The sequence below is a fragment of the Haliotis asinina genome, chromosome 14, assembly GCF_037392515.1.
Source record: "Haliotis asinina isolate JCU_RB_2024 chromosome 14, JCU_Hal_asi_v2, whole genome shotgun sequence".
NCBI lineage: Eukaryota > Metazoa > Mollusca > Gastropoda > Lepetellida > Haliotidae > Haliotis > Haliotis asinina.
The window spans coordinates 30,955,792-30,968,333 of record NC_090293.1 but is presented as its reverse complement, the minus strand read 5'-3'; the positions used below and the strand labels follow the sequence as shown (position 1 = coordinate 30,968,333).

Below are 12,542 nucleotides of genomic sequence, written 5' to 3'. Positions count from 1 at the left end.
AAATCGCAACTTGAATTATCTCCCTTTTTGCATCCAATCAGAACACCTGTTACATAGAGTTAGATTCAATATGGCAGGCACCATTGATTTAGTTGATCAATATGCAAAGGACAGATTGGAATTTCAACTGAAAATCCAAAACTAACAATACAAAGTGGGGCCACATATCCTTCCTCTGCCGACGACTTACGTTGATGTGACACAAGACATTAAGTGGCTAGCTTGTCCTTTGTAGCAATGGCGGATAGAGACACCACTGTCTATAAAAAACATTCGCACGTTGCACAGTGGAAGAAATTTTAGTTTCCGCAGAGTGTATGGAAATACCCGAGGCTTTGCAAATGATCACTTTTGATAGAATGCCGCTGACTGCACAACTAAATCTGATCACAACCAATCACAAATCCTGAAAACTCGCAACATGAAAGGGCCGTAATCAAACAGAGGTTACGTGTCCGTCCGTCCATCCATCCGTAATCATTTTGTTTCCAGAGCATAGTTTAAAAAACGTTCAATATTTTTAGACCAAACTTGATAGATATAGTAATCGCGCCCTATGGTTGTGCCTTTTGCTATTTACAGATTTTTGGCATTTATATGTTTTTTTGTTTTTCCATGGAACATTTTGGTGTTAGTCTTATGGTGGGGTGGGCTTCGTTTCCGGAGCAGAACTCAAAAACCGTTCAATATTTTTCTGCAAAACTTTGTAGATATATCAGTCAGAAGCTGAAGTGGTGCCTTTTGCTATGTACAGGTTTTTGTGATTTATTATTTTCTTGGTTTCGATGGAAACGTTTTGGACATAGTCTCAAAATGGAGGGATGGGCTTCATTTCCAGAGCAGAACTCCAAAACGTTCAATATTTTTCTGCAAAACTTGGTAGATATATCAGTCTGAACCTATAGTGGTGCCTTTTGCTATGTACAGGATCTTGTGATTTATTATTTTCTTGGTTTCCATGGAAACATTTTGGACCAAGTCTGAAAAGTGAGGTGCGTTTCATTTCCAGAGCAGAACTTAAAAACTTCTTAATATCTGTCCGTAAAACGTGGCAGATATGTGTGGCAGCCGCCAAAGTGGTGCCTTTTGCTCTCTACAGGTTTTTGTGATTTATTGTTTTCTTGGTTTCCTTGGAAACATTTCAGACTTAAGCTCAAAATAGAGGGATGGGCTTCCTTCCCAGAGCACAACTCAAAAACCATTTCATATCTTTCAACAGATCTTAGCAGATATATGAGACAGATCTTGAAATTGTGACTTTGCTGATTACAGATATATGGCATTTTTAATTTTCATGAATTCCATGGAAACAATTCAAACTTAGTCTAAAAAAAACAATGAGTAACTCTCAGATTATTTGTCCTTTAAAACATGTTGGGGCCGAGGGGATATGTCATCTTCTGATGACTCTTGTTTTTTTGCTTAACTCTTCACTCGGCAATATTCCAGATGTATAATGGCATTCTATAAATAACCAGAGTTGGGACAAGACAGTCCAGTGATTGACATCATGAGCATCGAAGTGGGATACAATAGCAATAACACAAGTAATACGCTTGCACAGCATCTCAATGACCAGCATCCCTCACAGCCAATGTTACTCTAATTTTTAACTTACTCATTCATAATTATGGAACAGATGAAGATCAAAGTGAAAAGTGTAACCCATGCTTGTCATAAGAGGCAACTAGCGGGATCAGGTGTTTGGACTCCCACTTGCATAGATTGATGTTCATACTTTTGATCACTGGATTGCCTTGGTGAGACTCGATCATATACAGACCACTGCCATACAGATAGAGTATTCCTTTAAACACTAGCAGACGTAATTATCAATGCAAGGAGCCATTTGTGAAGGAAATGGAAGGTCAGGCACTGTCTGATGGCTGGTCATTCTGCCCTAGTGTCACAGATGCTTCTTCATGCTTTCGGTCACAGGTCTCTATAGTTCTCAGGCAGCTGTGACAGTGTTGGAATATCCCTGTGCATGGATTGTTGCTTATTTTCTAAGTCAAAGGTCCTGTTTGAGTAATGTAAAAGCAGCCTTAATATACAGGGAATATTGTTAAATGCACCCTAAAGAATTACCTCACTGTCTTGCCCATGTTGGAAAGCTCGTTTGACTTGCCTATGCTTGTAAAGAACATTGATAACTGCATTTTTATCAGAGTTTTGGGGTGTTTTTTCCAATTCATTTTTTGTTCAAATTTTGAAAAAAAAATTATGCAGAAGGTACATAAGCTGTTTTAGTGCAAGATTTTAGACTTATGATTTCATCCCCAAATAGAACTCAAAATATCAGATATCAAGACAGATGGGCTTTAAAATCTGTACATCAGCTTTGGCTGTGAAATTGGAGGCAATGAGTATTTCACTAAAGTTTCGAGCACTTGACAATCCCAGATGAGTCATGATTTGATGAAAGCTGGTTTGAGCCTCAAACCTGCAGGGGCTGCACAGTTAAGAAGCGATAATCTTCTGCAGGACTCATATTTCCCTTACAAATTTCTCAAAGCCTGTTACTTCCCATTTTCTTGTCTCATCTTCCCATAGGACATGCAAGTTGATATGCTTCTCAAGATAGACCAAAACATCTCTTATTGCCTACTCAGGTTAGAAAGATGGAAATTTTTGCCTATTGAAGAAAAGTTTCTTTCCAAAAAGTTTTAAATTGCTTCCTATCTCCTTGTCTCCATGGGGATTGCCAGGAACAACAGGTATATCTGATTCTCCATGTTAAGGAGTAGCTGACAAGAGGCGGGATCAGCTGGTATCCATTTGTGACCTTGCTGATGGTGCATTAGTGTTCACTTACAGGTGAACTGGTGATCACATATTCAGTCCATATGATCCCAAAGTACTGGAATACATCCATGGTGTCAAACAGACTGCACTCACTCCACCAGTGATGGTTTCTTAACAGGGGGTAGCCTAGTGGTTAAAGCATTCTTTCATCACACCGAAGATCCGGGTTTGATTCCCACATGGGTCCAATATATGAAACCCATTTCTGGTGTCACCCCCCAAGAATATTGATAAAAGTGGTATAAAACCATTTTCAGTCATTCACTTTTTCTTACAGAACTTCCTTTTCATTTTTGGTGGAGCTGCTTTTCTCCATGCAAATTATGTTTTCAGAGCAGAAGTATCAGCCTGTAGACACTATAAGCAGGGTTTTTCCTTGGTTTACAATATTAAGGGTTTAGCGAACCCTATTTAAGGGTCCATGCAGTGATATGAGGGAACTGTGAAGTATTCAAACATTGCTTTATACCTCTAGATTATTACTTGAGCACAATCAGGTGGTTTTTGCATTAAGTTATGGCCTTTAGCAACCCGTGCTTGCCATAAAAGGAAGCAACTATGCTTGTCGTATGAGGCGACCAACAGGATCGGGTGGTCAGGCTTGCTAACTTAGTTGACACATGTCATCGGTTCCCAATTGCGCAGATGGATGCTCATGTAGTTGATAACTGGATTGTGTGGTCCAGACTCGATTATTTATGGACCGCCGCCATATAGCTGGAATATTGCTGAGTGCGGCATAAAACTAAACTCACTCACTCACCATTAAGTTATGATAGTATAGGTCACAGGGAGCCCCATCAAATATTAAGGATCTGTGGAAGTAGTATGAGGGTCGTGTGACATATTCAAACGGGGTAGGTAATTACCTCATACCTTAAATATATTGGCGATCATGTGTCCAGTGGTGATAAATGAGGGTGAAATAACAGACCCAGATAAATAATCTTGATGTGAGGGGCTGTGGAGTAGCCTAGTGACTGAACTGTTCGCTTATCACATCAAAGACAGAGGTTCGATTCCCCACTTGGGCACAATGTGTTAAACCATTTCTAATGTCCCTGCCGTAATATTGCTGGAATATTGCTAAAACTTAAATAAAACTCACTCGCTTACTCCAACCATCAATGTTATGGTCGGTGGGCAGATGCTGTGCACTAGACAGTGGTGATAGCTAACAGAAAATGCACTGGTTTATAAGGGTTGTGTGAAATCCCCAAAAGATGGATAAGGATTTGTGTCCAAAGATTTCTAGGGACCTTGAAGCTTTCAAAACAGACAAATAAAGACACAAAACTCACTCACTCACTCACTCACTCACTCACTCACTCACTTCATGTGCTGAAGATATGTTTACGGTATTTTGTGAATCTCTATGGAGGCAGTGCTTTTTTTCTGTGTCCATTCTGTTTGTTAGTACTAGACACATGTTTGTGCATCACTAAAGACCCTGATAAGCATACAGACTACATCAAAACAGTACCTGAATTCTCCATTATTCAAATAAGTATGACATGTCCCCATAACTGCAGTGAAATCCATGCAAACTATAACAAGCTGGTTTTTCTGAAGCTTCACAAATTACAATAAAATGTCATTTTGAGGTATCTTCAAAGATCTAGAATTACTCATGTTTGAGGTGCTACCTTCATACAGCCATACTAATAGATTTACTGGAGACATTTACGTAAACATTGCTGGTTGAATGTCACCGGTCTCGATCAGCCTCAGTTATCAATATGAATCTTGGTCAATATTTTAGTGACACACTTTAAGGCTTTTGTTGATGAAGTAGAGGAACACGATATCTCAGAAAAATGTATTGCAGAAAAAAGAAAATGGAGATGTGTTTTCAAAATATCAGGGCAAGAATGAGTCAGTCAGTTTGTTTTTACTCTGTTGTTAGCAATATTCCAGCAAAATTATGGCAGGGGATACCAGAAAAATGGCTTCACACATCGTAGGGAATCCTGCAAACATGTTAACCACAAGGCTACCCTTCCAATCAGGGCAAGGACAGAGTTTTTACATAATTTTGCTTTCACCTAAATGATTTGCTAGAATGTTGCCATGCATTGAATAATAGTAGTACTCCACTAACAAAAGAGTTGGTATTTAACGGACTTTTCAAGAAAAGAAATAAGAAAAAGGAATACAGAATTTCAGCTTGAATAGAATCTTTGATAATTGTGACCAGAGAAAGTGAAGCTCCCCATTTCATATTTGACTATTTCATAGCCGTAATATAGGAGAACGCTAATCAATAGATATTTCTGGACTTGCTGCCATTGATCAGCTGACTTGTGACATCTTATCTGTACCCAGGTATCTACCATCAAGTGTGGACATAAGGGAAGATTAGCATCTCCAGTACAAACTTTGCTGCTGTCATTAACAGTTTGCATAGGGAATCTTTTTGTAAATTTGTCTATTATTAACTTTATTATGGATCTGGGGCGATAATGATGTTTATTGCCCAGATACAGAGAGAGGGACTATTGTTAATGATCAATGTCATTTGGTATTGTTACTAACATAGAACTTTCAACTGTGTAAGTGTCTGGCCATTAAATGTCTCAGGGTAGAATGGGTGTGCTTAAGTATACCTCATCTTAGTGTATTAGTTAGACTAGACAGTCCAGTGATGAACATCATGAACATCAATCTTTACAATTGGGATACCTGTCATCCAAGTCAGCAAGATGGGACACTCAATCCAGTTGGTTTGTTTGTTAGTTGTTTAATGCCTTACTGAGCAACGTTCCAGCTTTATGGTGGCAGTCTGTATCTGTAAGTAATTAAACATGAACCAGACAACCCAGTGGTCAACAGCATGAGCATCGATCTATGCAATTGGGCTTTGATGACATGAGTCAACCAAGCTTAAAGCTGCATTGAAATATACTGATCACATGTGCAACAATGCTAGTACCACAGTAGATTCCTTTGTAGATTATAGTCAATACCTAAAATACTGATACTCGTGATGACCCATGAAGGTCCTGGGGTAGAGTAGGCCTTCAGCAACCCATGCTTGCCATGTACATGACTATGCTTGTTGTAAGAGGCAACTAACGGGATCTGATGGTCAGGCTAACTGACTTGGTTGACACATGTCATCGGCTCCCAATTGCACAGATCGATGCTCATGTTGTTGATCACTGGATCTGGTCCAGACTCAATTATTTACAGACCGCCGCCATATAGCTGGAATATTGCTGAGTGCAGCGTAAAACAAACTCACTCACTGACTCAGTGATACTTGTGATATGTTATTTTTTATAAATTACCTGCATAACAAATTAAGTTTATTAATATAAGATATAGGAAATCAGTTTCTTTGAGTGAATCCTGTGACGATCCAGGTAGGAATTGGTCTTCTGTAAACCAAGCTTGTCATAAGGGGCAACTAATGGGATCAGGTGGTCAGGCTCACTTGGTTGAAACATCATTGTATTCCAGTTGCGTAGGTTGATGCTCATAATGTTGATCACTGGATTGTCTGATCCAGATTCAGTTATTTACAGACTGCCACCATATAGCTGGAATATTGCTGAGTGTGACGATAAACCAGACCTGGCCCCAATTTTATCGAAACAAACCTAAGTCTTAGTTTTGACTTAAGTTCAAGTTTTTGCTCAAATTTGAGAAAACGCAGGAACACGCATTTTCCAGAATGAACGGTTATCAGTATCAAACTCAAACTTATTAGACAGACTGATTTCTTTAGTTGTTTAGACTTTTTTATGCAGTTGAGTTAAAAATTCAGCTGTTTTAAATTGTCGAACTCGGTTTGAGATTTAAGTGAAAACTGTTTCGAGAAATCGGGGCCAGAATGATTTTGAGTGATGTATATACTAAAGCAAACAAGTAAGGGAACACAGTAATTATCTATCTTAGATTTTCCCCCTTATTTTGGTACAGGTGCTGCAAAAACCCTGATGCAGCTTCATTTTTCCTTTTATGTGTGCCTTTATTTGTTTCCTTCAGTAGATATTTTTGTTTTGATCGTGTTTAAGACATCTTTGTTCATTAATTGTTGGTGGGGATGATTCACATGAAGCATGAATGTTTTATACAACTTGGAATCTTGTGCATTTCCTCACGTGGAGAGAAAAGGGAGCGTATACAGCGATTTTCGGCATTTGTTTAGGGACTTTGGGACGTAGAGTGTTGCATGCATAGTCAGATGTTGATGAAAAGCAAATAATTAATTCATTACGCCACTGTGGTACTGTCAGTCGCTGTTGAACATCACACGAAGCTAGATAATATATCAGAGTTGCAGACACTTTTTCTTGAACTCTTCCACTTACAAATGTCAAAACTAACATTGTAGCTATCATTCTTCCTAACTTAGTTCAATTAATATCAGTAGCACTGTTTTGTCTACAACTTGAGAAAATGTAATTGCTCTCCATATCATTATGACTTTTCAACATGAATATTGTTTATTTTAATGCATACTGAAAGCGACTTCTCATGTTGAAAGGATGGATATTCCTGAAGACTTTAGCAGAAAGTTCTCTGAAATTATATATCCAAAGTACATCTTGTGTCACAAGATGAAAGGCTTTTGTATTTGTGGTTGTTGGAAATAAGAGAAAAATTTATCAGAGACAATTTTATGACGGCTGTTCAAAAGAAATGGTGAAAAAAAGTGGGCAGTTCTTTATTGTTACGGAAATAACATTTCTATTATCTTTTGGTATCTTTTCATAATTGTACTTTAAGACTGAAATTTTTAAATTTGTGTTTTGTTCCTTAGAAGCAGCTGTGGATCTTTGAAGTACCATAAGTTGCAGTTTTTGCAACCATCCACATTTAATTTAACAATTATTTTCATAATTCAGAAGTTTGCGTCATTGTTGACACAGTATTACTTTGCCTTAGTTCATGTATTATAAACTTCTAAAAGTAACTGTTTGCCAGTAACCGCTCGGTGCTGATTAAATACATCACCTGTCTTACCTTGTTTTTGTCGTTAAAAGCAATCGCGGTTGATGTCTTGACGAAAGTTCCAAACTGAGATTGATTCCTACAAGCAAGACTCCTCATGACACCAGGGAGTCATGATGACTCCATAATTTTTATGCCTAGGGCAAACAATGAATGATCTGAAGGCTGATTTTAAAAGCTTGATTGCAATTTGTCATAATCTCCTCTCCTTACTTTTCTATGAATTCTAATGGCTTATATTTTGGTTGTCATGGAAACATTTAATTATACTTACATAATTTTGAGATATATTATTTCAGAATGGTGTGATCTTTTCATCCATTGCCACTGAAAATTACTTTTATACTCTCCAAATTTACCATCTTACCGTGGTAGTTCTACAAAGGATCAGAGGCAATAGGGTTGTTCAGTGGTTAAAGCATTCACTCGTCATGCCAAAGACCTGGGTTCGATTTCCCACATGGTAAAATATGATAAACCCATTTCTGGAATTTTTCTGAAAGCAGCATAAAACTCACTCATTCTCTCACTGATGATATTGCTGGAATATTGTTAAAAACAGCGTTAAGTAACACTTTCCTGCTCACTCACTCACTCATCCACTCAGACATTGCTGAAACATTAATGACTGCAGCATCAAACAAGATTCATTTTCAATTTGTAATACTGCTGAACAACTTCCCTTTGACTAGATTGTGTGAGATATTTCAGTTTATGAGTGTTTCAGCATTATTTTGCTTTTGGCTTAAGCATTTATCAGGTAACAATGGATAGACTCATACCTTATAACCCTTGGGGAACGCCAGCCTTGTCATTGCCCTAAGAGCGTAACACCTTAATAACAGCAATCCCCCCTGCCCTTCTGACAAGACAAAATGCCTAGATTTGTAATTGATTTTGGTGTGGACCCTTATTTTTATATGTCTTCACCACATTGTTGTAAATGGCTTACAAATATGTTTAATAGACATTAACCAGTGCAGCTTGAGAACAATTGTGAAACATGCAAATAATTGTATTTTCATCAAGTTAGATTAGAGTACATAGCCGAATCCTCCACCAAATTTAATAATGAACACTCCACCACTGGTGCCAAAATGTCCTGTTGAGGTGATACGGCAGTCCAAGAACGACCATATTTGGGCAGAAGCCAAGTCAGGTGGTCTCTCCCAGGATCCATGATGAAATTAGACCTCGAGAACTTATATTATTACGTTTCCTATATTATTGATGAGGGGACTCTTCTATCTGTGCGGCTTGGCAGGTTTGGGCTACTGCATATGCCAAACCATTCCATGATTTATGAATGAAACGCCCAGTGCTGGGACCCTGATGTAGATGCCTCTCAACAAGTACCTGCACTTCACAGCTGTGTAGATCCATTCTATGAAAATGTATATATGATCATAGAGAATAAATATGCAGCAATGTCAACTGTTGGATTATTGTACTGGATATGTAAAGGATTTGTCTGGTATTTACAAATACTGTAACAGTGTTGCATGACAGTAAAAATGGTGTAAAGATGCATGATTAAGTCATGCAAACCAGTGGTTGATAGCAGGAACAACTCTGTGCATATTGATGAACAGTCCGCCTGGTCGTATTTTTCATATATGCAGTGAATGGCTGGAAAGTTCAGAAAAGTATTCGCAGTCACTTCCCATATGTGCATGCACTTTTCTAAACATTTCTGGTTCTAAAAGATGGGTGCCTCATTAGTCATACTAGCACTAAAATCGTGTTTTTCTCTATTTATGGAGTTCAGATCATGCAGTTATATTTCATTTTGCTTTTGATAATAATAAAACAATATTGTGATACGTCTCCCACATAGCATTGTGTTTCACCATATACTGAACCGCCAGTACTCATCTGGGTGTGGAACTGTATTTATATCCAAGTGAGCACAATCATGAAGATCAAAGTTAGAAGTGATCTTCAATAACACATGCTGGTCATAGAGGCAACCAAGGGGGCTGGATGGTCAGGCTTACTGACTTGGTCGATGTGTCATTGTATAGCAGTTGCGTAGGACTCCACCTTTCTAGCACCCATCCCCCTATCAGGGGAAAAGAGGGACAGGGGTTAGAACAATGATGCCTTGCATAGATCGACATCATGCTGTTGATCATTGGATTGTCTGATCCAGGCTCAATTACTTACAGACCGCTACCATATGGCTGGGATATTGCTGAGTGCAGCTATAAACAAACAAACCATCCCTATGTGGAACTGTGTAGGTGAGCTACAGAACGGTGTTTAGGTTCAGCTTTACATAACTGTCGCAACTTACATACATATTTTAACCTTTCCCATTTTCAGCTTCTATTGGAGCACCTCGAGTGCCTTGTCTCTCGTCACGAGCGGTCACTCAGGATGACTGTCGTCAAGCGACAAGCGTCTTCTCCAGCAGGGGTCTCAAGCGAGGTCGAGGTGCTCAAGGCTCTCAAGTCTCTGTTCGAACATCATAAAGCCTTAGATGAAAAAGTGAGTACACATTTTTATTGTTACCACAGGTGCAACCAGAGTTGTATAGTTAGGGTGTTTGCTTAGAGTCATTTTTTTTGCTGGAAAATTTGAATTCTGCAATCCTATGTTCATTTAACAGAGGTCAGTATTGGACCAAATGGTGCATGACGACTCTTTTCAGAACCCTCATTTCCTCAAAATGAATCCGTGTTAGTGCCAAAATGTTGAATTTTGGCTTGATCTTGTTCTTCATTCTCAGAAGATTATTTTTTTTCAATTTTTGCTCATTGTAAAGAAAAAATTAGAAGGCCTTTAATTTTTTGTGCTTGTTTTTTATTTTTGTACATAGCATACAGAACATAATCTTAAGATTAAACACACATTCTTTAAATGAATTTTGAATGAAGTAAACTGCCTAGATTGATCAATCAAAGAATTACACATAATCTTACAGAAATCACACACAGTGACTGTACACTTGAAAAGAACACCTGATATTTTATTGTTCTTATCAGATCGTGACGGATTGACTAAAGTTGTAATAAAAATCATGTGAATTTCAAAAACAAAATTTCAGCAGTATATATAAAAATTACTAGCACGCCTGTCTAAGTATAATGGGAATTCTCCAAAGAAAACATTTAATGGTAACTGCTTTTACCTTGACAGTAGAAATTATGGACCTGAATTTCTAAAAAGATAAACCACAGACAGTAAAATAGAAATTTCAGGCGTGAAATTCAATTGACGCTGAAGTACCACCTTTGCTCCTTTTTGTCAGTCAGCTGCATGACATTGACCAATTATTCCTTTAGACAAGGAAATAAGTTTCTTGGAAGATCCTTTGAACTAAATCGCACTGTATCTCATTTATCATCAATTACTTCACAGTCTGGTGACATGTGCTACTTTTCACACCTTTTTCATAAAGAGTTCTATCACAGGGAGATAACTCCAAACTTCCATGTCAGCTAGATGCACTCAGAGCCAGGTAATCTTATACTAACAAAAATAAACACATCATGGGATGTTTGTAATTATCAAGGTGGTTCAGTTCAGACTCTGGTAACTTTAAGATGAAAGTGGTGTCATGTAGTGTTTTTGGTGTCGTTGGATAATTGGTGAGTTTATCTTTTGCTTCGAACATTTTAATTCATTCATCACCAACTTGCATTCTGAATCTGCCATCATTTTTTATGTGCCTCTTTCTTTTTAGGCAAGATGTTTTTTTTTTGTGTTTGTGTTTGTGTTGTTTATTTTTATTTACTCTAATTTTGGAGAATATGGAGGCACTCATTTATAATATGCCATGTTTGGAGAAGAAGCGTATGGCACAGTTATAGAAAGGGATATCAGAATTATTGTGTTATGGGTGACCTGAATGTCTCTTTCCCATACATTTTGACCTCCCTTTGTAACAACAGGATCTACAGTGAAGCCTCGTTAGTCTGGACACTGATAATCCAGATGTCTTACCTCCTGGACGATTTCAGCTTGTTACCAATCAGTGCCTATATAATTTGCCTCGATAATCTGGAAATTCAGTTTCTGGAACCGGATGCTAAATAGTTATAACCAATCAGTAAAATAAACAGTAAATTGCTTTACTGTCCGGACACTGTAAATCCTGTTCACAAACCATAACAGCACCTCCCGGCGATGTTTACACAAGTGGCCTCAGTCATTGGAAAAAAATACAAACTTTTCTTGCTGTAACTGTGACATTGTACTTGTACATACTTGGAAAATCTGGTGATGTCAGACATGAGAATGTTTTTGGTTTCATTTTGACCATTTTTGAGATCGATGTAAATTTGCAATAAAAATTTGAGGAGGGATGAGGTGGTGTAATATCGAAAGGGAAGCGCCACACGGAAGTGTTTGCTAACTGTACTTATCAAATAACACATTCATCACTGGTATAAACAAAATTGTCACATGTTGATGTCATGCTTTGTGTAGGATTTTCATGTACTATGAGGCGGACATATTTGAAATGAAACAAGTCCTTGGTAAAACCTAATGGTAACATTTTCAAAGTTTTCTGTTTTGCTGATACAAGTACAGCCCCAACACTGCTGAATAACCTTTAACACTCACCGTGTAAACAGTGGCCTTGAGTTAGCTGTGTTGTTGAAGCGGTCGCTCCTCATACGGAAGAACAGGGTTCAATTCTCCACATGAGTACAATGTGTGAAGCCGTGTTCTGGTGTCCCCTGTCATGATATTGCTGGAATATTGCTAAAAACAGTATAAAACCTCACTCACCAACTCACTCACTATCTCGCTCAGTGTAACTAATATCA

At 38.1% G+C, this 12,542-nt stretch overlaps 1 protein-coding gene across 3 annotated transcripts in view; it reads left to right on the top strand.

Annotated features, from left to right (window-relative positions):
- Window positions 1–12,542, top strand: part of LOC137261467 (liprin-alpha-1-like) — a 129,376-nt gene that overhangs the window by 55,507 nt on the left and 61,327 nt on the right. For all 3 annotated transcript variants that reach the window (XM_067799218.1, XM_067799216.1, XM_067799217.1), the window contains exon 3: window positions 10,090–10,254. In XM_067799218.1, the coding sequence (XP_067655319.1) occupies window positions 10,090–10,254 (165 nt within the window). The remainder of the gene's footprint in view (window positions 1–10,089; window positions 10,255–12,542) is intronic.